Here is a 26,223-nt window from a genome sequence, read left to right on the forward strand (position 1 = left end):
ATCACAAATCAATCGCTTGATGTGGTGTGCTGGCCTGGGAAGGAGATGACATCAAGTGCTATGCTAGAGAAAAGAATAAAAGCAGTTCCTGTCAGGATGGTGTGATACACTGAATCAAAGACGATGCAGATATATATATATATATATATATATATATATATATATATATATATAAAACTTCAGTAACCTGGAGTTCACAAATCAACTCCATAGGTATAGAAAAGAAAAAATATGACACTCTCCTTGTTTGTTTGTTTTTAAGACATGAAATGCTCCCCAATGCCAAGTCCTTTATCTAGACGGATATCAAATTTTCACAAACTTTCTTTGGTAGATACAAGGCTGCTAACATCATATGCACGTTCTAGTGAAAATGGATGTGCAGAGCCACTTGTTCAAAAGTAAACAATTTGAGTAAGAGACTGCAAAAATGCACCACTCTGTCTTCTATGAGTGAGGCCCCCAGAACCCACAGGTCACCCACCCCACAAGTGCACTGCATGCTGGTATCTCTGAACAGGGGACCTGCATTCCACCTGCCAGTTCAGTGCTAAACTCCAGTACAACGCACAGAGTCTGGGGCAGCGAGAAGTCTGTAGGTTGATAGAATGTAGGAATGACCACAAGATAAGAGTGAAGTAACTCAACATCCTACTTACTACACTGAGTGTATCATGTTGGCTTGGGAGGGAAATGTACATTAATCATTAAAATATTCCCAGTTTTTAGAGGATGATAGGCTCTGAAGTAAGATTTACTTCTTCAAATGCTACTTTAAAGAGTCATGAGAACATATTACAGATATAAATTCTTCACAATTCTCCCCCAAAATCTATGCAACTATAAAGACAGTTAGAATTTAATCTGAAAAATAGCTTCAGATCAAGGGATAATGTAGCTTCGGTTACATTAAAAGCAATTAAATAAAGTCTCTAAATGCCCACAGGAAACAAAATTGTGTATTTCCTACTATTTTGTTTTGTTTCATTTTTAGTTTTATTCCCTTTAAATAAAAAAGACCATAATTATTTTTCAATTCATCATCTTATTGCAGGTTCTAAAAGGTTCTCTAGTAAAAATATTCAGCAAACTTAACCTAAAGTTTACAAACCTATTTGCAGTTCTATGGTTCTGAGGCTGAAGCCCGATTTCTGACAAGCAAAAGAATCCCTTACACAAGTGAAGCTCTGCTTCTTCATGTCTTCAGTCCCTCAGCTAGATGAGTTCCAACCCCATCGTGGAGGACAACTGTCTTCAGTCTGTTGATTTCAGTGTTAATATCTTCTTAAAATACACAACATTACACCCACACTCACCTCCTAATGTGGCATACCCAAGCAAACACATAACATTAACCTTACAACATTCACCTGGCCAGCTCACAATTTTGAGATTTCGGTCTTGCTCAGGACACCATTGTCAACCTGGATGGGGGCACAACTGAACCTTCTCGAAAAGGACGTGTGTGATTTAGAGCATGACAATTCCTGTGCACCTTACTAAGATACTATCTTTAACCTCTAAATCCACGCTTCTGTAATCTTTATGAAGTCAAGGTTGATGTTATGCACATCTAATTTCTCTTTAGAAAATAACTTGTGGGCATGGAGTAGGAAAAGGATCTCAAACTATTGCAGCCAGAAAGTAGTTGAAAATTTGGCTATCTATAGTCCTGGAAGGTTTGGCCAACCATTGGTATTTAAGAGCCTAACAGGGAGGTGGAAGGGGAAAATGGGTTTTGATTATTTCTGTTTTGAAAGAGCAGTGGGCTCTGGTGTGTGGGGAGGAGGGAGTTAAAGGGTGCTGCCCAACCACCCCTGCAGATTTTTACCAGGATGGCATCCACCGCAAAGACACCTGCACATTTTCCCGAGAGCTACAGCGACCACCAAAACCAATGCTGTCCTGTGATTCATAGCTCCACCCCGAAAAGTACCCCGTTATGTGTTCCTGAGATCCTGTTCTGGTTTGCATGTACCCATTCCCACCACTGTGATTTTCAGGCATATAATTATGCCCCTGACTTCTTCCCGTTGGGGTAGCTGTCTGTCTAGGAAACAACCTCTCCAAATAAACTTCTTCTTCATGGCAGTGTCTCCATCATCCTTGAGTGGGTTACAGTCTCATTTATTTTTCATGTTTTTGGTTTTTGCTTGTTTGTTTGTTTGTTTACTAGTAGAGGCATCTTACCTGGCCTTAGCAAGTGTTTCCATCAGCAGTTGTTTACAGACTCCTAGACTTTCCACGCTGATTGGGTTCCTTGCTCTCCCTTCATCTTGCCAGCCCATGCCTGCCAGTGCCTGCCTTAGTCACCTTCCCACCACTGGACAGTTTACCTGGAACTCTCAGTTTAGAGGAGACGAGGTGTGTTTTGGCTCTTGGTTTCAGTTCATGGCTGGCTTGCTCAAAGGCAGACATAGAATAAATGGTGAACATGGAATAGGAAAAGGATCTCAGACCATTGCAGCCAGGAAGTAGAGAGAGAAAGGAACCACAGGCACAAGAATATACAGCCTTCTAAGTCACATGCCTGGCCACTAGCCTCTTCTCCCAAGGCCCCACCTCTCAACTGCACGGTTAGCTCTCAACTCACCCTTGGATTAATCCATGCTGAGCACAGTGCCCCAATCACATTACAAAAGCCCCACCTCTGAACACAAAAGGCTTTGGGGGAACAGCTGCCGTGAGAGCTCTTGGAGCTGTTTGGATCTAGTGTGTGCAGTAGTAGGATGTGTGTGGTATTAAATTAGCCCACTCGTTGGCTTAGCATACTTCTGTGTGTGGATACTGGGAAGATCCATCCTTGGGAATGGACAGAGAGGCTTACTATCATTGCCTGCTGCTGCCTGCCTCCTGCCTACCATGCCATGGACTGTTTCTCCTGTGATGCCCTTCAGCCATGACACCTGCCTTGGAACCAGCCGACTATAGACTGAAACTTCCACAAACTGTGAGCTGAAATAAACCTTTTATCCCTTAATGTTGGGTGTCAGCAATGAGAAAAGTAAGTGAGTAGATGGAGTGGGGGAAGAAAGTTGTTCACCTCATGTAGGCCAGGAAGCAGAAAGCAGGGGAAGCAGAGAGAGGGACAGAAGTGGGGGCAGGATGCACCCTAAGGGCATGCGGCCAGCGACTGCTTCCTGCAACCGGGCACCATCTTCTAACAGCCCATTCAGCCAAAACCCTCATCATTCACTCAGATCCTCAGATCTCATCAGCTTGGTGATCTGATTCTTCCATCCAGTGATGTTTGGGGGAACATTCTGGATCTCAATGGTAACAGTATCCAAAATCTAGATTCTGGAGAAAAGGTGATGTGTGAGGAGGGAAATGGGAATTTTTAGCCGTGTGAATATAAACAGAAGATGAAAGTACAGTTCTCATGAATGATTAAACAGAGGGAGCAGCAACTGATGAAATTCTGTAGTTAAAGCAATTTCTTTTAGTACTGTTAAGGAGAGTTCTGAGTAGATAAATGTTTAGAAAAGAGAAAAAGAATATATATTAACAATGAGAAGGAACAAGTTTCCTTTTTCTATCATACTTTTTTTAAACTTTTAATAGCTTGTGTTTGCTGTATGTAATGATTACATTCACTGTAGGGAGTTGGTACATGTATGTAAGACATTTTAATTATTATAGTTCCCTTTCCATCCACCTCCTTTTGTTGTTCCAGAATCAGATTCATTTTTCTTATATATTTTACAAAGCTAATTAACAGATACAAAGATTCAAAACCATGCTAATAGACCAAAGGACATAGAAAACATCTAAGACAATGTACCAAGACAAGGTACAATTTTAGGCACATTGTCCATGCCCTCCAAGCTCTCTTTCTGCCCCTCCCTCCATCCCTCTGTCCATCTCTCTGTTTCTCCCTTTCTCTCCATCTGTCTGTCTCTCCTTATTATGTCTTTTATTTCATACTTTATATACACTGAGTTTTTCTTATAAGACAATCCATGTGATTTTAAGGCCTTGTGTCTGAGTCATTTCACTTAACATTATAGTCTCAGAGTGCATTGATTTTCCTACAAATTACTCATTTATTCTTATGACAGAATAGTACTCCATTGTGTATGAATACCACATTTTTTTTTACCCACTCATCTGTTGGTGGACATACAGGCTGCGTCCAAGGTTTAGCTATTATGAATTATGCTGCTATCAACAATGGTATGTATATATCACAGTATCATCGTGTCTTCATCTCCTTTAGAAAGATGCCTAGAAAGGGATCAAATTGGATTTCCAGTTTTAGTTTGTTGAGGACTCAAAAATACTGAATTCTATAGTGGTTGTACCAGTCTACACTCCCAGCAACAATGCAGAAGGGTTCCTTTCTCCTCATACCCTCACAAGAATTTGTTATCAGTTGATTTCTTGCTGGCAGCCATGCTTTTTGGAGTGAGACGGAATTTCAGTGCCACTTTAATTGGATTTCTCCAATGGCCAATGATATGGAGTACTTCTCCTGTACTTATTAGCTGATTATGACTTGTTTCCCATGTCTATTCATTATATGCCCACTTCTAATTAAATCTATAAATTTGAGAGATTTAAACTTGTTGAGTTCTTGATATAGTCTAGATGTTATTCCTTTTTCTGAGTAGCTAATAAAATTTTGTTCCCATTCTGTAGACTGTCTCTTCGCTCTTTTGGCAGTTTCTTTTGCTGTGAAAAATTTTCTTGTTCTTATATGATCCCATTTGTTGATTCTTGGTATTATTTCTTGTGCATCTGGGGATTTGCTCAGGAAGTCTTTGCTGACACCTGTCTTCAAAAGTTTTATCCATTTTGTCTTCCAACAGATTGTTTCTCTTCTAATATTTAGATCTTTGTTCCCTTTCAATTTTGGTTTATTGCATGTGAAAGATACGAATCTAAGTTCAACCTCCACCACATGGATGGCAGTTGTCCTAACACTATTTGTTAAAGATGTTATCTTTCCTCTAGAAAAGAGACTTGGCCTCTTATTCCCAGATAACATAGGTGAGTGTGCTGGGAGTTGTTTCTGTATCTTAACTCTGTTCCACTTGTTCCATGCCATTTGTATCAGTATAGCTTTGTAATATAACTTGAAGTTCAGAGTCATAATGCCTCTTGCTTTGTTTTTGTTGCCCATAATTGCTTTTGCTATTCTAGGTCTCTTTTGAGAAGGAAAAGTTTTTGCAGGGAAATCCACGGGGAGGCTCCTGGGAGGGGAAATAACATGAGAACAGAATAGGCAGTCTGTGTTTGAGCCAAGAAGAAGCACACCTGTGTTTTCCATTTTAAGGAGACTACTGGAAGAGGATAGTGTGACACAGACAAAGCCACGGACTAAGGGATGGTGAGGTATTAAAGGGGCTCTAGTGGGAGCTTCCAAAGCAGTTCGTAACACAATCGTGATCAATAGCGTGGGCCCAGGACAGACTCTTTGTTCACTGCTTGCTGACTGCAATGTGGACAAGATACTGCACAGCACAGCTGGAAGAAGTGATGAGTTAATACATATAACTTCAACACTGCTCAGCGGTGTTGTGTAGCTCTTTATCAGTGCATGAAGGATTGTCCTGGTTCCAGTAGAAGTGACTGAGAAATGGGGTTGGGACATTTTACCCAAGGAGTACTGTGGGAGTTACTCCTGAGGGGGCTCTTCCACAGTGAAATAAAGAGCAAGCACAACATAAAAGAAATAATGAGCAATGGTGGGGACCCGATTATCCTTTCTCACTCAGGAACCCACCACGAGGCTCACTGGCAGTGTTCATTTAATTTCACATAAACACGAAGCAAATCCAACTGATTGTCAGGCTTAAAATGCAATATAGAACTGTTCTTCATGGCTGTTTATTGTTGTTGATTCATTAAACCGATGCAAAAGTGATAAAAGCAGGATAATCAGTGGCAAATGTTTTTTGTTTTGTTTTGTTGTTTTCTTTTTATCGGTACCGGGGACTGAACCCACGACTGCCTGCTTGCAAGGCAGGCACTTATGCTGCTGAGCTAAATCCCCAGCCCCTCAGCTCCTTTTTTATAGTATTTTTTCTTTTTTTGAGACAGAGTCTCACTATGCAGTTCAGGCTGGCCTTGAGCTCACTCTGTAGCCCAGGCTGGTCTCCAACTCGCAAGGATCCTCCCACCTCAGCCTCCCGAGTGCTGGGATTACAGACATGAGCCACCCCGCCCGGCTCTATCAGTGGCAAATGTTGAAGCTAGGTCTGGACTGTACTTCCTAATTTACCTTGGGGTGAACGCTGTAGTCTCGGATTATGACTGAGGGCGGGTACCCTCACAAATCCACCTCCTCCCTGTGGCCCAGAGCAGACTGGCATTGGGGTTGGCTCAGCCGGAATCAGCATGACCTTCTCCACACACACTCTACGAATGGGGAGGGGGGGTGCCTTCCAGATTGGGGCCATCGGGTAGGGCGGGGGCCTGGCAAGGCAACAATGGCAATTGTGACAGTGCCAGATGGGGCAGGGCTGGGGGGCCAGGAAGTGCAGGTCACCTGAGCCCCAGGCAGGCAGGAGGCGCCCAGGGGCGCTGGGCCCTGCAGCAGCATGTGTCTGCGATTCCAGGATGATGAACCTGCCCAAGTCTACCCCTACCCTGTGAGTGCCCTAAGGTTCCTAACCCCATCCACAGCCCTGCTTCCCAACCTGAGCTGCGGCGATGAGTGCCACCTTCAAGCTAAAAAACTGGATCCCAATGGGGTGGGAGTCTAGAATGGTTTAGAAAATTGGAGTAAGAGATGAGAACCTCATAAATTCACAGCCAGGTTCCTTGAGCGTTGCTACTTTGGTCACCCCAGATTCCCCAGGCTTTGGAAGACAGATTAAAGGCCAGGTTCCTTCACAAAAGGCAGGGGCACCACCAGAATCAAACATCAACCAGAAGGTGATTTTTAAAATAAAATGTTTGTATGTGCCTCCTCCCCAGAATGAATCTCAGTATTCTATCTGTCTTCCACAGTTTATTTCAGAGATGGTTCTTTTTTCTCACTGCAATTCCCATTCTCCAGCTTCAGTTTGAGTTTAGATTGTTCTTCCTGTTATCCTATGTCTCACAGTTGATATAATATTCATATACAACCTAAATAAAATGTAGCACAAGCCTGTTAGAAGAATCAATCGCTCTGCAGTCTCTATTCTTCAATGTGTTTACATGTGCACCTTAATTTTGCATATTACGCAGGAAAGATCAAGACATCCTCACCCTTCAGACATCCCTAAAAGACAGGTAATATTTAAATAATCTAAATTCTACTTGTTTCCATACTGTACTTTTGACTTATTCTCTTATGTGTGGTGGTCCCTTAGGGTAGAACAGTGTTATTAATTAGGCAGTCCCATGATACCTTTCTTGAAACTCTTAGATCTTGAAAAGGCTACTGGAATGCATCTTGATTAGGATAAATTAAACAGCTTACATTGTCATGTTAAATATAACATTTGATACATATACAAATATATATAGATATGTATAGCATTACAACCTGTAAAATATAGTAATGCAATTTACTTCCACTTTAAGAAACCATTCAAGTACAGTTATGCTTTGACCTGTATTGTTATGTTGTTATGTCCTCTTTTATCTCAATCTCTCCCTTATTCACTAAAAAAATTGTTTAGTTATTTTTTATGGTTTTTTTAATTAAGGGGAAAATTAAAAAAATAGCAGGATATATTATAGTAACTTTTTTTGATTTCCTATTTACTTGATTTGAAGTCCTGTAATATTCCCACTATCTTGTTTTGACTGATAAGACTCTGTTCCGTTCTGTATGATAGTATGAAGTTTGAGGGTATAGGCAACTACTTTGAAGGCAATAAGATTCACTAAGATGCCCATTCTGGTTTGACTATTGTCTCCTTTGGAAGTCCTGTAATGTTTACAGTGTTTAAGTTTTATTGGTCTTGTTCTCTACTGTTTTGTTCAACTTTATAATACCTGATGAGATAGACAATTCTTTTTAAGGAAGCAAGAGGCATTATGGTAACCATTGTTGATAACCTTGTACTCTGTTTTTACATCATGTACTATGTCTATCCTTGGTTTTGACTGACAGCTTTGTTTTGCCATATTTGACTTTATTCTCTTCCAAAAAAAAGTAATAAGAACTAAGGAGTAATAAAACCCAAAATGGGTAAATTCTGTTATAAAAAAAGAGAGGGAAAAAAAGTGCTCTAAAGGATACAACTGCAAGTGTGTTTAGGGGTGTTAAATAGCTGACCATATTAATGTTTTTGGTTGGATCATTGAACGCAACTGTTTGCAGTCTCTCTGTTTGAATGTTCACTTTGTATGCTTTGATACTGTGACTTGAGCAACTATCTCTAAGATGACAATGTGTAATCTATTAACTGGTGATTTCTTACTGTTTTTTTTTTTTTTTGTAGTTCTGTATTACTGTATTACCCTTACACCGCTTTGTTTTGTTTTGTTTTGTTTTCTCTTTTTCCTTTTAAATAAAATTAAAAAAAAAAAAAAAAAGAAACCATTCAAGTATACGTGAAACCTGTCTAGGGACTTGGTATTTTACCTCCTTACATCTCTCTTGCAGGTAACAATTACTGACTTGAATTTTATTTCTATTCATCTCTTCTTTTTAATAGACTTGTCACATGTGTCTCTGTACATGCAGTTTTGTGTTTTGGTTGCTTTTAAGTTTATAAGCATGCAATCATACAAAATCCAGTGTATGTTTTACTCTCTTCTCAACATAGTTTCCCTAAGATGGTCCATGTTGCTGTACACTTAAGTGACCTTTATCTTCACTACTTTTTAATATTTCATTATAGAACATATCACAGCTCATTATTCTCTATTACTCACAGGCATTGCGTCATTGCACAATTTCCTCTGCCAAGCAGCACAATTTTGAACACCTAGTACATTTCTTTTTTCATCCTGGGCAAGAGATTCATTAGATTATTCAGACATAACATAATCTAGAATACAAAGAAAGCATATTTTTCATTGCTTGAAAAATAATGCCACATTATTTTTGAACAACTTATACTAATTTACACTGCTGCTGCCAGTAAATAAAAGGGTTCTCAGTTTTCATATTTTTACGTATTTAGATACAGGGTACCACTATGCAGCTCAGGCTGGCCGTGAAATTGCAGTAGAGGCAGGAGTTACCTTATTCTGATTTTCATCTTCTCTTTTTCGTACTGAATTTTATTATCTTCAAAGAATTCTAGGTTAATTGACTAGGTCTCCTATTACTTGTAAATGCTATAAAATGCAAACATAAAAAAGCTATACATGAATGCAACATTTAAGAGGAATAAATAATATACTTGTTATTTCTATAAAGAAGATCTGTTTAGTGATTTTAAATAATATCATACTTAAAATGAAACTAGGCACACAAATCCATGAATCTGGATTTATAGAAATATGGACAGTGTACAGGTAGGAATCAGGAGTATTTTCCTGTCCAAGCCCTGCTGATTCTCTAAGTTTTGTGGGGCCTGGAGGAATTTTTAATTTATTTTCGATTTTTGAAACAGAGTCTTGCTCTGTAATTTAGACTGGCCTTGAACTCACTTCATAGCCCACACTGGCCTCATACTTGGGGTGGGCCTCCTGCCTCAGCCTCCTAAGTGGTGGGATTGCAGGCAGCTTTTTCATTTGCTTGCTTGTCTGTTTAACCTGTGGCTCACACAAAGGGATTCTTTTTCTTCTGTTAGCCATACAATCCTGTTGATTGTTATATACTGATACAAAACAAAAATTGCTGTGTACCACATATTATAGAGAGTATAATTTGGTTTTCTCCTTAACCCTCAGTCTACAGATGAGCGCATTGTTTACATGCGTAACCTGAGGAAAGAGAAGAGGAAATTAAATAAGCGGTTTATGAGACCAGAGCCTATCCCAGAGCCAGGGCTCCTGGTAAGTGGGGCTGCCACCGAGGTGAACAGCTCCCTGATGCGACTCACAGCCTCATTCTGCACAGAAAAGCATTCACACTAAATTTTATTTGCCCCTTTTCCCCGGAGAAACCTGTAATTTCAGCCTGGGAAGGCCCCTTACACCTCCTCTGTTCAGTACTCGGAACTTAAATTTTCTTGCAGTTCTTCCCTAGAGGTATCGTGGGCTAACGAAAATGGAACCCACGCAGTGCTGGGTTCCAGATGCCGTGTTTGCTAAGTCATGTATTCTCCACGCTTAATCACTTTGACCATTTAGGTTACATTATTCAGAAAATAAATTATAAAATCCCCTGACAAAGACCTATTTAGCTTAATGCGCAATCCTTGAAATATCAGGGGACCATCACAATCACAATTTACTTCAATGTTGTCAAGGATTTAAGTTCTCACATTATGTGTTATCCAGAACCTTTAACAGGTGGTATGAATTTCTATTTCTGGTAATCAGGCATAAATGCATGGCACGTCTACTAGAAGGTTCTTCAGACAATTAAGGACAACTATTACGTTCCTCCAGTTTCTGAAATTCCTGCAGGCTAAATATCCAGATTCTTCATCTATTCCTCTTTCAGCCAGTCTCCGGGATCATACTTACATTTCCTATGCCGATATCCTGGCTTTAATCATTCCTCCTTACAGTGTTTGTATTCTGATTCACTGTGGTTTTTTATATCACATCCATGTTTAGATAGGATTTATTCGATAAAAAAATTTTCTAGCTTTTATCTGAATATGACCTTACTTAAATTTCAAATAATTGGTCAATCTTAATGCTGCTCAAATGTGATAAAAGACCAGTTGCATTTGATTTTTATTTTGCTTTGCTTTAATCTTAAAGCCATTGTGGACTGATAATTCTGTAAAGTGAAATCAATGGATCCTAGCATTAACAGATTCTTATAAATGATTGTCATTTCTCTACCAACGTTGGTCTCAAATGACACTGAAAATGAGACCTGAGCCAGAATCCAGACCATACAGCGTGATGCTGGGACCACACTGATCTTTCTTCCTTCACGTGTTCTCCTCTTATATCTTTTGCAAGTTGTTTGGTTAGAAGCATCGTCTTTATGAATACCTCTTCTCATGCTTTTCTGCTTCAACTGATTTTTGACTTCAGAAAAAAATAGTAGTAACTTAATAATAAATATAAATTATTCAAGATGAAACTAAAGGCCTTTGTTTATAAAATATCAATAAGTGGGCGGTGCCTAGTAGCACAGAAGATTAGGACTACAACACAAAGTTGTGAAAAGAAAATTGAAAATATTTTTTATATTTTGTGTGTTCAGTCCACATAACAAAATTGTAACCCTAATAAACTCCTGAGTATATATGTTGATGGATAGGAAATTATCCTGAAATCTTACTTTACAGTTAAACCCCTTAAAAGAGATATATGTAATCTTTACATTTTACTGAATCTGTCCCTGTTGCTCATTTTATTCTGAAACCTATCAGGGCTTAATGACTTTTAATAGATAGGTACAAAATGCTTTCTCAATCACAAAATATAAGGCTTGGCAAAGAAAATTACTATGCTTATCATGTACGTCACATCCCTTTTGTTCTGAAATAACTTTGACCTTTTCTTGAACTAGCTTCATAGTTTCAGCGTTTGAAGTCTGATTCACAGAGAACTTTTTTTTTAATATCTTACCCACGTTCAGTTAGGACTTATTTGATAAAAATGTTTTCTGGCTTTCCTCTGAATATGCCCTTACTTAAATTTATAAGAGCATTACTCAGAAAAAATGCAGATGCTCCACAAACACATGAAAAATTATTCAACATCTTTAGTCATTAGCAAAATGGAACATTAAAACACTGAGATTCACTCTCATGGTAGAAAAAACGGCTATCAATAAGGAATAATAACAAATACTAACTAATCTTGGCAGGGCTATAATGAGAAAGGAACCCTCTTACATTGCTGGTGGGAATGTAAACTAGTTACAACCATTACTGAAAACAGAATGGGGGTGCCTCAAAAAACCAAAACGTGAAATTCCATGCCACCCAGTTATTTCACTACTAGGCATTTTTACGAAAGAGGAAAAGACATCATATTTCAGTGATCCATGCACACCCATGTTTACAGCAGCACAATTCCTAAGAGCTAAATCAGACAAATAGATAAAGAAAATGTGGTATGTACACACAGTAAAAGCACTACTCTGCTACAAAGAAACTTTAAGTCATTTATTGGAAAACTTACACACCTTGAAAACATAATTCTAAGTGAAATCAATCAGACACACGCTTAAATGTCATCTGGTTTCTGTCACGAGAAATCCAAAAAATAAATAATGTAGAGAGTAAAATAAAAGACAGATAAAAGGAAACAAGGAGATAAGTATAGTGCAAAAGAAAAAGGGAGGAAGACTTATGAGAGTTAGGGGAAGGGAGGGAGATGAAAAAAAAAGAGAATGAAAATGTGACATGCAAAGTTTCACAGTAAAAGCGGTCATTATGTATTGCAAATGTGCTAACAAAATAAGAATAGCATTCATAGCAACTAAAGATGGTTATATGCAATGCTATTTACATAAAAGGCTTCATCTTGGTAATTTATAGTTGTGGGACATTTTTCTGTTATAGATTTTAATTGAATTTCTTTTGTGTCTTTTAACTTTTAGTGGCCATCTTGATTAAGCTGTTGTCTGTATGGAAGAAACCATGTTTGAAGCCAAAATACATGGATTTTTAACATCGGGTGGCATATCATGGTTTGATTTCATTGAAAAATAAAGAGACTAATCTGCCATTTCAGCAAAATAAACACAGGGCAAGCATTTAACAACAAAGCTAATTGCTCTCAGATTTTATTAAATACCACACATCACCATCTCTTTCTTTTCTGTGGTAAATCTGACAGTCTGCTTTGCAAAAAAAAAAAATACATATATATGCTTTTTGAAAATAATGTACTTCTCATTTACACTTTTACAATTGACTTTAGTCATTAAGATTTATGCTTTAATAAGAGAAATAGATTTCTGTTACATTATTCATAATGACTTGTAGTTAAATTTTTAAAAAGTTCTTAAAGAGTTCCACAAGAGAGTTTTCACACAACTAAAACCCCTTTTATGTGTTCATATTGCAAGTAAGGAGTAGTGTATAATTTCCATTATGATAAAATCTGAATACAGAATTAAAATTTTAAATTTGTGTATAAATTATGTCTTTCTAAAATGCTTAATCACATAAGTGATTTTCAAGTTGCAAATGGGATAATCACAATTGTCTTCTAAATTAAAGAACAACTAACTATTGGATTAACACAGTGCATTTGTTAACTGATTTTCAGTCTCTAATGCGCAATGTAAAGCAAAGTTCAGGGAATTCTGCTATTAAAAATGATGAGAGTACAAAGCATACAGCCCACTGTAAATAACAGGAAGACAAAATATTAAAAATAGTGGTTTTCAGAACTGGAACAAATTTTTTAAAAAAGGAATTGTGGTCTTTGAGATAAGAGAAATAAGGATAGTGAGGCTTATGATTAATTCATTTATCGCCTGGAGGAGGATTCTATATGTATCATGATCCAAGGAGATCACAAGCAGAACACGATGACTTTCCTGAGTTGAGGCTGAATTGTAGAACAGAGATAAGAACCGAGGAAGTCCCATTTAGCTGGATGTTGTATGGAAGAATTACAGTGAGTGAAGACTATGCAGAGAACCTCACTGCCCTTCATATTGTTTGGCTGGAGTCTTTGCTGAGAGCTAAGCTGTCTGTGCATGGCTTAAACTGACAAGGTTAAACTGGCCTTGTGCAGGGAGTGAAGGCCTGGCCAGTTATAACCTGAGCAGTCTCCAGCACTCACACCAACACAGACAGATATTTTGAGTATTGACAAGACTGCGTATAGAGACGTCATTTACACACATGGTGTGTACTGGAGATACCACAGGACTTGTCTAGTAGGAGATTACTACTATCAGGTCAGCCTACAGAGGCTTACCCACTTTCGAATAGGGGAATTTTCCATTACCACCACTGAGGTATTTCCAAACCCTTGGTAGACGCCAGAACTGCATTAGACACTGAATCTTTTATAAACTATGCTTTTCTATACATATGCTTCATATGATAAAGTTTAATTTATAAAGTATCACACGAGATTAACAACAAAAGCTATTCAGAAATAGAATACAACATAATATACTGTCAACATATTATAAATTGTAGTCTTTTTCTCTCTCTTGAGTTAAGGCAACTATGAACATTTTACACTATGGTTTCATTTCTGTTACCCATGGTTGAATGTGGGTAGCAGAAATTGTGAAAAGGGATACAGGGAACAAGAAGGGGACAGATGCAATCTGACTTACCCACACTAAGTGCCCACCAAGGTCAAGGCCAATACTTTAGAGGAAAACTACAAAATTCCAAGACATATAATATGTCCAATGCTTTCCACCCAAGAAAAATTACTACGTATGCCAAAAAATGAAACACTTAACCAGAGAGGGGGGCATCATGTCACAGAAACAGATAGAAAGGAAAGAGAAAGTGGAAATAGAAAAAATAATTAAATGCTCCATAATGGAAAACATGACCATAAAAAGAGGACTGACATGTATGTAAAAAGTAGTAAATGGACCTCATAGAAGTGAAAGATATTTAGCCAGAGGTATAGCTCAGCAGCACAGCGCCTGCCTGGCAAGTGCGAAGTCATGAGTTACGCTGCTGATAACAAAAAAAAAAAAAAAAAAAAAAAAAAAAAAAGCAAATAACCTCAAGATATCTGATATTTAAAAATTCACTGCAGGAAGTGAATATTAGATTAAAACCTAAACTATATTAGATTAAACATATTAGATTAAAAGCATAAACTATTAAAACTGAAGAAAGAGATGATCTAGCCATAGAAACAATTCAAACTGAAATAGCCAGGGCTAGGGATTTAGCTCCGTGGGGCAGCTCCTGCCTGGTAAGTGGGAGGTCCCAAGTTTGGTTCCTGGACCCCTTGCCTAAAAAAGAAAAGACTACGAAAAGGAGAGCCTCACTGGTCTTGAAAACTACATCATGTAGAGGTCCAAACATACACAGTATGTCTGAGGTGGGGTGGCAGTGAAAATCACATTTCAAAATGTCTCTAAATTCGATGAAAAATAACCCACATATCTGAAGACTTTAATGACACCAACAAGAATGAAGGTCAGTCTTTTCCAAATTACTTCATAATAAAATTTCTGAGAAACTCTGGGGGAAAAGCGAGACACATCAGGGGATTGCATCTCAATAAAGGCTGAGAAATAGAGGTAAGGATACCACAAACCTCATGAGAAGCTAGGCAGACCAGAAGGTGATGGAAGACATCTTTGAAGGACTGATATGATAAAACCAGAAACTTTTTTCAAAACACAAAGCCCAAATTTATCATTAGCAGACCAAGAAGAGGAAGTTCTTTAAACGAAAGAAAATAATAGGAGATCTTTGCATCTATGCAAAACAAAGAGCTCTGGAAACGATATCTGAAAAAATACAAAATCATTTTTTAGTTTTTTAAAAAGTCAATTGATTTTAGCAAAATTAAGGTATGGTAGGTTTTGTAACTTGCAGGAAGGAGAAAAATGTATGACAAGTGAGAGAAGGCAGTGCAGTTATTCAAAGTTTCATGTATTTTATTTATATATATTGATGGTATATTTGAGTATTTTAAAGATACATATTATAAATATAAAAAAAAAACCATAAAAAGAATCAAAGATAAACTAATAGTCCAGGTAGAATGGAGTGCTAAAAATCTCTCCAAACAAAGATAGAAATGAGAAAAAAAATTGATGTGAAAATAAAAGCAAACAGCAAAATGACATATTTAATTTCAAATGAATGAATAACATCAGACGTAGTCTAAGGACTCCAACTTAAAAGTCACTGCCATGAAACTCAAAGAATTTGAGATTCTTCTTTATTCACCAGAAAAATGTTTCACAGTTTCATAGACACTGCAAAACACAAAGAGACTACATATAGAGCAAAGAATTTGATTATTCCCTGCACAGCAAGCAGCATCAAACGCAGGCTGAAGTTTGTGGCCTTTATCTCTCCTGTCCTCTGAGGGTAATGCAGATATGTGCTCTGTCAGCTCTCTTGCAGAGGTAAGAACATCACTATCTTAAGTAACAGACTACTAGCAAACCTGCCCAACTTGGCTCCAGAGTGACACACATGTATTATTATTTATACACAGCAAGCCTGACGGGAGTTTCTCCCAAGTTTTCTACAACAGCAGCAACATGGCAGTCCTCCAGAGCAATAAATTAAAAATAAAACTTTAAGACTTTTGGTCAAAAAATCATTCAGAACCAAGAAGGGACCATGGAGAATTTAAATTTATACATTTTCACATGTAAGTGATCTAAACCTCACAGAAAGCCAAAGGTCAATAATCAGGAAGAAAATTCTAAAACCCGGTCAAATTGATGAAAATATTAAGGTTAACTTGGTCATTAACACTAACCTAAGATAGTTGCCTTAAATGCATTTATATAATAAAAATAAAAAAAACCAATAAAATGCTAATGCAAATTAATTTGTAAAATCTGAAAATAGCAAGTACGACAATGATGAGAAATAAACTCTCACCTATATCTCATAGAAATGTAAAATACAAATCTAGTTGGAGGTTCACAAATTTCAAAACCATTAAAAGAACAAAACATTGTTTCATGTATTAACATGGAAGAATCTCAAAAACATTAGGTCATATTTAAAATTTACAAACTGAATGTTCAATTTATGTTAAAGTTATTAAAGGTATAGAGATATTTTAGTGGTTGCCTGGTCTGCGTATAGAATACAAGATCAGGAATGAACCTGGGAACTTTTTGAAGTGGTCTTTTGTATCTTGATTGTGGGAGTGTTTACACACAGGTACACACCTACTGAAACCTCGTGAATTAGAGAACAGGGCAGATGACATGTAAATTCCCCGTAAGTTATGCATAATACCTGTAAGAATATACATAGAATGTTAACTGATTTTTGAGATGTTAACTGTCACTTTACTGCCTTTTTGGCAGCTTTTGAAAGTTTCCCCACAAACACGGGTACCTCACCAAATGCAAGGACAAGTAAAACAGAAGACCTGGTGTGGAGAGGAGATCCTTCACTTCAGCATCACCTGTGAATTCACTGGAAATGAACCTCAGGTTTCGCCTGAATCAGCATCAACAGTTTAACGAGATGCCCTGGTGATACACCTGCTTATTAAGATCTGAGGAAACACTTGAGGAAAACAGCTCTGAATAGATCCGGAGGAATCCCTGGCTCCCCAGTACCAGACAAGGTGCCTCTGTCCACATGCATCGCCTCAGAGGGCGCAATCACCCTCTACCCTCTCCCCTGCTGACGCCTGCGAGGTCCACAGAAAAGATATTGAAGGCTTCTGATCTCAGCTTGCAAATCTGGCTTTAATATCTTCTAGGCCAGATCCCACCGCCTCAAAGAAGTAGCGGAAACTCCAGAGTCCTACTGCTCACCTACCAGCGAGCAGACAGGTGGAGCAGGAAAAGCTCCGGCTCAGACTGGCCAGCCTCCCGCACCAGCCCGCACCTGTCACGCGCAGGTGTTTCCAGGCCTATGCATCATCACGCAGGGGCGGGGCTGGGAGGGTCACTGCGCAGCCGCAATCCTTTGGCTGAAGAGCGTGATCTCAGAAGGTGGAGCTAAGCAAGGGAATTGGGTTGGTTGGGCGGAGCCTTGAGGCGCGGATTGGACATTGTCTAAGGGGCGGGGCCGAGGGACTATGGGGGCGGGGCTTCGGCGACCTGCGACGCGCGACGTGCGGCTGGAGTCGGCTACGAGGACGTCGGCGTGGGCTCAGTTGTGGCGCTGCGGCTGCGGCTCCTGCTCGGGGCGCGCGGCGGCGTCGTGCGGATGGGGCTGTGCTTCCCTTGCCCCGGGGAGGCCGCGCCGCCGTCGCCGAGCCCGGTAAGTGGGGCGGGCGGCCGAGGGGACCAGGTGATCCAGGAGGGTGCCGTGTCCACTGGAGACCTGGCTTAGTGGTGCGTCGTTCACGTTCCGCGTCTTCCTTGAAAACGAAGCCGTTTTCTACGACAATGGGTAGAACGGAGCCCGAGTGCTGCGCCTCCAGTTGGGTTCGAGTTTGACAGAAAACCGGGGAAACGCGTTTAGCAGGGGTCCCCCGGGGCTATGGCGGGTATGTTCAGAGACTGCGGTCCCGGTTGCTGGAAGGTACTTGTGGCACAGTCCTGGTGCGCGGTGCTGCTGTCAGCTCTGAGAATTCCAGGCAGCGGGCCGTCAGATTTAAAGTAACAGTTATAATAACTTTATTCCTTTTGTTGCACCTGTCTCTGGCGAAGCATTAGTGGAAAAAGTGATCCGCTTAGGCGTGCGCGCTGTCAGTGCGCTCTTGAGGCCCAGGTCCTGAAAACGACTTGTGATGCCATGGGGAAGGGTTCCAGCGTGTTGTTTTTTCTTGATGTGGAGGAAACAGCGGGTCCGGCAGCCTTCGCTCAGGCCGCGCTCCGCCCAGGCCTCACCTTTACCCTGTGCTAACCCCACGTGACTCCCTCTGCTCACCCCTGACTCAGTTTCCCACTACTGCAGCCAGCCACCCCGCCCGCCCATCGCCCCTGTGCTGCTCCTGCTCGCACTTCTTTCTCTCATTCAGGAGATCTTGTTTGCCTCTGCGCCTTCCTTGGGATTTAGGTTGCATGGGGGTGGACCCATATCCCCGACCCCCACCCCCGGTTGTTTTCCCAGCTTGCAGGAAATTGCTGAGGCATGGTGGTGCTTCATCTTTTGCCCAGTGAGGCTTGGAAATGAGGGGACTATTAACAGTGCTCCCCAAGAGGATGTTGTTTATTACCCAGGTAGCTGTGTAAGCCCAATTTTAACTAAGGAAAGCAAATAGATCATATCGTAGTTCGTCCTACTTATGTGAAATTCGAAGATACATTGATTTACAGACTAAAATTTAGAAAAGTGAATATCATATAATCGTTCTAATAGTGGTGTTTGTTGTTTTTTGGTTGTTTGTTTTGTTTCGTTGAGGAATCTTGCTATGTTGCCCAGGCCTAACACTGAATTCCTGAGTTGAAATGATTCCCCTGCCTAGGCCTCCAGATTAACTGGGACTACATATAACTACATCCAACTGTAATAGTGGAACATTTTGGGCCAGTGCTAAATATTTTTGTAAACTATTATATTGCTGACAAAAAATGTAGGTGTATAATTTATCCATGAGAATGCATGATTTTATTTTAAAGTGTTATTCATTTTCTTTAGGAAGAGAAAAGAGCAAAACTTGCAGAGGCTGCAGAGAGAAGACAGAAGGAGGTGAGATTAAAAATAAAACGTTACCTGTTTAGATAATAAGGGTCCCACTTTACTCTTCTGAACTATCGCTAAAAGTATTCTCTATGTGCATGGTGTCTGATACTCTAGATAATATTTAAAGACACCCATTTTTTCTATGTTCCTTGAAGTGTGTTAATGTCTTTTTTTGTCATTGAATGTGTGAAAATTGCCATAAAGGTGTTTTCCCCAATCCGAGATGCTCCAGTAAGAATATTCTCTTTTGCACTAAAGTGTCTGGGTCTTGCAAAACACTGCTAACTGTGAAGTTTAAGGAAGATTTTTGTATGGTTGCAAAATAGTCAATGAAGAAATGAGTGTATTTTCATAAGGCTGCTGTGGAAATGTGCTATTTCCAAAGTAAGCCAACTCCCCAAGGACAAACTGGAAAGCAAAATCGCCCTCTGGACACCAGATACCAATTGTATGTTTGTTTTTATCCTTTATCACATTTCTTAAAGGCTGCATCTCGGGGGATTTTAGATGTTCGATCTGTGGAAGAAAAGAGAAAGAAAAAGGAAAAACTAGAAAAACAGATTGCTACGTCTGGGCCTCCCCCAGCAGGTGGCCTTAGAGTAAGTATTAAAATTTATTTGAAGTCTAAATTAACTGGCATGTTTTGAAAACTTACATAGCAGTTTTTAAATAATTTTCTCTGGAAATCCATGGGAGAAAAGTTTACAGTCACTAATTTAGAAAACGTGTCTGTTTATTTACCATTCATTGGAATAGATTTGCTTTTTTATCTGAAGTGAAAATAATTTTTATTTTTTCTACGTAACATTATATTTTAGTACTTAACACTGAAATATTTCTTTCTTTTTGATTTTTGGAGACTGTCTTGCTCTGTACATCAGTCTGGGCACAAATTCTTAGCTTTCCTGCCTCAGCTCTTCAGGTGCTGGGATTACAGGCATGTACCACTACGCCTGGCATTACTAGTCTTCAGTGTGTCAAAAACCCAAGCAGAATGGGGCAATGTGAAAAATATACAAAGTATCCAAATTCAATACCCTTTCACCAGATATGACTTTTAATCTCCACTTCCACATGCAACATTACTGCCTTACGCCATAAATTAGTTCTGTTTTGTAGCTGAAATTTTGCACTCTGTGATGTGAGGTCTTCCATCTTCCCGTTCTCACTGTCATAGCTACGGAAGTGTTTATTTGGACCATGGGATCTACAGGTGGAGTGTGACCACGTTCTTCCCCAAGTGTCTGTCACAGAACTGTGTACTGGTATATAATGATAGACAAATGAAGCCATCCTGACAGTCTAGCAGGGGAGTGAAGGTTTTATTTTCCATGTATTGGTCAGGAAAACAAGGGGTCAGATAGTAAAGCTTTCTTCTTCTTCCTCTTTTCTTTGTGGTGGTGCTGGGAATTGAACCCAGGGCAGTGTGATGCGAAGTGTCTCCCACTGAGTTACAGCCCACCCCCTTCGTGGTCCATGTTTAAAGGAAGCTTTTTCTTAAGTAAACACACTTGTGAAATGGACAGTGTCTGGAGCTCCAGTCGCTCATATTGACGTCCTCAGTGATTTGTAAATGTGTTTCAGCTGACCTACTCTCTTTATAATTCAGTTTTTGTTTTGCTTTTACACAGCCCCACATAAACATATGTATCATATCTGTGCATGTATGTCTTTACCACAGGACTTTTTAGAGGCCTGAATCTTACTCCCTTTTTAATGTGTTGGAAGGGGTACTATCTAAAATGTTCTATTTTCAGGATATATAACATAAAACTCAGTATTTTTCAACTTCCCATTTCTCTAAATTATAGGGCATATGATTTCAGGGTATTCTGAGTGGAGTACATTTGGGCTCAGGAGTGTCACGTAGAGATAAGCGTTATCTATGTCATATTATCATTGTGTGCTATCCTGTCTACTTTCCGTTAGTGGATGAAGCTAAAAGCCATTTTTCTTCACAGTGAACTTTTAAGAGTGTGTATAATAATTGGCTTCAGTATTAACATATATACGTAATAGGACCATTTTGCTTGTGTTAATTTTTTTATATCTCCATAAAGGAATGAAATAGGTCCAGTCTAAAGTTGGGAGCTGATAAGGTCAAATCTTTATCGCAAATCTAGATCACTGCTTTCAATCAACATTTGCTGATATAAATAGCTACATCAGTAGGTTTAATTCTCTCACAAACCAGTATATACAAAAAGTAAGTAACAAAAGTGGAAATGACGTTTAGGTCCATCATTCATAAAAGATACTGAGGAACTCACATATAATTTTATAAGAAAAGTATCTTTAATGTACATGTAGTCAGCATTGAGATAACTTATTTTACCTGTTGTAAGCTAATGAATTTGACCTTCTTTTAATTCCAAGAAAGAAAGGGGCTTGCTTAATTAACCCTGTAGCTTCCACATCCTGTAGCTTCCACATCCTGTAGCCTGCAGATTGAAAAGAAACAAAGCTTCTGGTCCCCTCAGAGGTGCTCAGCACAAAAGACGTTTGTTTTAAGAAGCAGTCCTTTCTGTGTACTCTTGAAATAAGTCTCTCCACCTTCCCTAATAAAGGGGTCCCAGGGCGGTACACTGGTGGTGGCAGGAGGAGGGTTTTCTGCAAGGAGGCTCCCTCTGCAGCTCCACTGCCCCTGGGGCCCCTCCCCCCTACCCACACTCACGGGCTTTCAGGGCTGCCCCTCTACCCTTGCCAGCTGCACCATGCCTCCTGAACAAGAAGTTAAAAAGCAGAGTTTTGGAGCCTCAGGGCAGCACAGGGCAGAGAAGCTTCTGCTCACAGCCCTTGGCCTAGGATCCTGTATTGAGATGCTGTCTGCCTGTTCCATGCACTGCGCAGAGTGAAGGTCACACTTCTGTGCCTCTTTCTGTTCCTCATGCTGTTCTCTCTGATCAGCCTCACTGCAGCCCAGCAGACCTGCAGGGGCAGTAGCAGTCACACAGCGACTGCATCAGGGCGCAAAGCACCCTCTGTGCTGGGAGCAACAGTGTCTGTGGTAGCCATCACCTGCTGTGCATCCCAGTCAAGGGGAGCTTAGGAAAGGAACTTCATGTGAGCAGAGTCTGCCAGGTTGGACTTTAGCTGTCAGGCATTTGTAACTCCCCATGATATTTTTAATGTAAACCCAGACTTCAGAATCACTGCCCAAATGATTTTTAACACTGGTATTAAGAGAGATGTTATGGGTGGTAGAGTCCAGTGGCTAAAAAAAAGCAAACTTTGAAATTCCTGAATAGTGTACAATAATAGGAAATAGTATGTTTTAGACAGTGTCCCCTGTCACAGATTAAAAAGGGCACAAGATTGAAGGCTCTAGGAAGTCCCATATTAAGAACAAGTCTACTTACATTAACTCTGTGCTTGTACTCACAGTATAGCTGTTTTGAAAAACACATAACACCAAATATTTGGGGGTTGTACTTTGAAAGCATTACATGAAAGATTTAGATATCAGTGGGCCCTTTCCAGGAACTCTTTCAAAACCTAGTGTGACAGACACAGTAGATTTGGTTAAAGGAAGCAATAGGTGGAATATTATGAAAGCAAAGGACCTTGTCACACATTGTTTAGCAAGTACTCCCTGATTTGTGTGGTGCACTTGTATTGCTTATTCCTTGTGTTTGGCAGTGTTTTTTTTCTCCCTTTACTGATTATTGACTATGTGACTGTGTGACTATGTGACTGGTGACTGGCAGGATTAAAGCACGAAGGGCATCCTGTTTGTACGGGGATGGGAACATCCCGGGCCCCTGGCCAGGCCCCTTTTCAGGGCATCAGTTCCCAGCACACAGGGTGGTTATTCCTGAGAGTAGAGAGAAGCAGGTCTGTCCCGGGCCACATGGAGCTGGCCTACAGCTGCCCACGGTCAGCCTGATGTCGGGTTTCCATGGTGATGAACCTTATGATTTCGGACACAGGGCTACAGTGTTCCTTTTGGTGATTAGCTGTTGTGTTTTGTGTTTTAGATCTCATCTTACTGTATTTACCTGTTTACACGTTGGACTATTGTTATATAACTTTAAATAAAATTCGCTTCTCTCTACTTTCGTCTTTTCTAGTGGACAGTTTCATAAAGCATGACATGAATGGAAGAGGCCACTGCCAGTCATTGCCCAGCATCTGCAATCAAGTGGACATCTTCTGTTTAGTTTCTCCTCCCTGGATACACGAGTACACTTCTGTAACGTTAGTGCCCTCCATTGCAGTACTAAATCTATGCCAATATTGGGAAAAAGGTTGATTTTCAGACTTCGAAAATGACCAGATAGTTTATTAAATTCTCTTGTTTCTGCACTTTGCTGCAGGAAGTGATTTAACATTCTTTCATAGTTAAAATACCGATCTAAATAGCATATACAAATGGTATATAAAAATCTTGCATACACTTCTATTACCAAAATTGCAAATAAATTCTCCTCCTTTAAAATATATTAGCTATTTATAGGTGTACATAGCCTTTTGTTTGACTTTTTTTCACCTATGTATGAAGACTTTTGCTTAAAGACTTAGTGCCTTTAAACTGATCATCAGGGAAAATCTTAAAAATTCATTTGAAGGGCTTATCTGAAGGAACACTAAACTTTTATAACTTACTGGGTAATATTTGTAAAGCAAGTATTGAATTTCTCCTAATTTGTTGTCTGTTTTTTTATACCTTATAAAATTAACATACTATGTATTACAATACAATAAAGGCTTTCTTTGTTGCATTTAAAATTACACATAGGTGGACACCATCAGAGGGCATTGATATGCTATTGTACAGTAACACATTCGGCTCTCTAAATATCTGTGTGATAATTAAATTAATCTAAGAATTTGGGTGAGTTACAGTGAGTGGTAATATATTTGTCTAAATTGCATAAGCATTTTTCTTTTTATATTTATTAAAGAATAGTTATTAGATTGGTACAGGCGTGAAAATGCCAAAGCAAGTATGAACATCTGAAAGATGTAGGGACTGTATTTTAAAACATAATAATATTAGGAGGTAATTCTATAAGATACATAGACATTTTAGATTTTTATCACAAAGTATATGCATTTCATGTAACATTTACACTTTTGGTTTTTCCTTTTACTGTATAATGTGTTAAAATAGAAGCACTGGTATTAACTGTCAGAGATTATACTTCTTTGAATGGCAAGGCCACATATGTGAGCCCTGAATTAAAACTGCAGACACTAGATGCCAACAGGAATTAAATTAAAAAGAGTAGCTCACATAATTTACAAAGAAAAACTGAGCCACTGTTCTCTCTCAACTCTCCCACGAAGGCTGTGTTATATTGCAATGTACTGCACATATTTATTTTAAAGCTGAACTATAATACAAGTCCCTCAGCTCTGTGTGTATTATAAATTATTTTTTCTACTGTGGTATGAAGTACTCAGTGATTAAGCAAAACATAAAATGAGTGTCCTTCATTCTTTAGAGGATCCGTGATATTTTTCATAAAAGACTGTGAAATCATTGAGCTGCACTTTATAGATAATTTTTTTTTTTTACTTTATTAAGACGATTAAATTTCTTAAGAGAAGGAACAAGGAGAAGTAGTAGTTCTAAGGACCTAGAACCAGACCATCCCTTCCTTGAATTGTGCCCTCTGTGTCACGACAGCAAGAATGACTATTCCTTTACTGCATCTTAAGGAGTTAGGATGTGGATTGTATGCACAGGGATAACGTCCTCTCTGACCACAGCTTATATCCCAGTAGCGTACTGCTGGAATATGAATGCTTGGCACTCCTTGCTTTCTGGGAGAAGTGGGCTCCACGGCTCCCACTGATCGTGGCAGCTTCCGTGGTCTGAGCAGCTTCAGAGCCACACATGCTGCAGGCACTAATCCACGGGTGACACGCACATCTCAGCGGCATTGTTAGGAAGGAGATGGGCAAGGATTTTGAAAACGATGCTTGAGGAAGAAACAGTGATCACTAAAACAAAATGCATGCACGTACAGATACTTTCCTCATAAAGTTATGCATTGGTATGAAAACCTACATTGGAGTGGAGTCCTCCAATTAAGACTTTAAATAAGAGAAGACCATAATGTTTGATACCTCCCCCAGCTTCTCTGTCCAGATTACTAAAACACCCAGCACAGCAAGATGTGTATATGTTAACTGTGTTAAAATACCAATATTAAACCTCATCTTCATTCTCAGCATTAAACTATTGCTATGGCTGATAATAAAAAGCTGTTACACAGCTGCTTTGTGACACATTGTAGTGTGTGTGTGTGTGTGTGTGTTTTAAGTATGTCATTCTGTTGTTTGATTAGTTGTGTTAAGAATGAAACCCATTTCCCACATAGAGTTTTGCTATAAATTATTGTCTTTTGGAGACATAATTTTATGTTTTGCTGTACAAGGATTGCCTTTGCCTGCCTCTATTTAACAAAATTTCCTCTCTTACAGCTTCGTTAGAACTAGGGTTGGTAGTAATGCTTCATCTTTTTGCAGTTAACAACAACAAAAGAGCTAATGGCAGTTTCTTGTGTACACTGTCCAGAGTTAGAGATAGACATGTTCCTTTGCTTGTACTGTAAAGAAGTGATGGTATTAGTCCCTGCCTTTCTTTAGAGAAATCATGACGTAATAAAGGTTCTGTGTATCATACTCAGTACCCCAGGGGAATTGACATAACTTTTGAATTTTCCTTCTTTTCAGAAGCTTCACTGATAATCACGTTAATTTTTCACTGATAATCATACTTTTCCCTTGGAAGCTAAACATTTGTCAGTTTTGAATCACAGTTTCTGTTCCAGTAAGTCAACAAGAGGTAAAAAGATATCCATGCCAGTCTATGTTGAGATTTAGAGTACATTTCTTTAGCATCTGTAGGCAAGCTTCTCCAGTTCCATTAACTGTTGCCCATGCTGTAAACTGATTCAGATATGCTGATGCCCTTTTCTTTGTTTTGTAAAAAGCCATGGGCACAGAATATTTATGTGTATAG

The 26,223-nt window shown here is 39.3% G+C and overlaps 2 protein-coding genes across 2 annotated transcripts; both read left to right on the top strand.

The window, feature by feature from the left end:
* Positions 1-6,461: 6,461 nt before the first annotated feature.
* Positions 6,462-12,755, top strand: Ccdc179 (coiled-coil domain containing 179). The gene is made up of 4 exons (XM_063256774.1): positions 6,462-6,596; positions 7,180-7,224; positions 9,787-9,891; positions 12,572-12,755. The coding sequence occupies exons 1-4, from the start codon at positions 6,546-6,548 to the stop codon at positions 12,581-12,583; spliced, it is 213 nt and encodes a 70-aa protein (XP_063112844.1). The 5' UTR covers positions 6,462-6,545; the 3' UTR covers positions 12,584-12,755.
* A 4,952-nt stretch (positions 12,756-17,707) lies between these two features.
* Svip (small VCP interacting protein) lies at positions 17,708-25,489 on the top strand. The gene is made up of 4 exons (XM_003465002.5): positions 17,708-17,882; positions 19,206-19,256; positions 19,736-19,849; positions 23,321-25,489. Exons 1-4 carry the CDS (start codon positions 17,829-17,831, stop codon positions 23,333-23,335), a joined length of 234 nt encoding a protein of 77 aa, XP_003465050.2. The 5' UTR covers positions 17,708-17,828; the 3' UTR covers positions 23,336-25,489.
* The last annotated feature ends 734 nt before the right edge of the window (positions 25,490-26,223 follow it).

This window comes from Cavia porcellus, unplaced genomic scaffold, assembly GCF_034190915.1.
Source record: "Cavia porcellus strain 051 isolate PalLab524CR breed Dunkin Hartley unplaced genomic scaffold, mCavPor4.1 scaffold_9, whole genome shotgun sequence".
Classification (NCBI taxonomy): domain Eukaryota; kingdom Metazoa; phylum Chordata; class Mammalia; order Rodentia; family Caviidae; genus Cavia; species Cavia porcellus.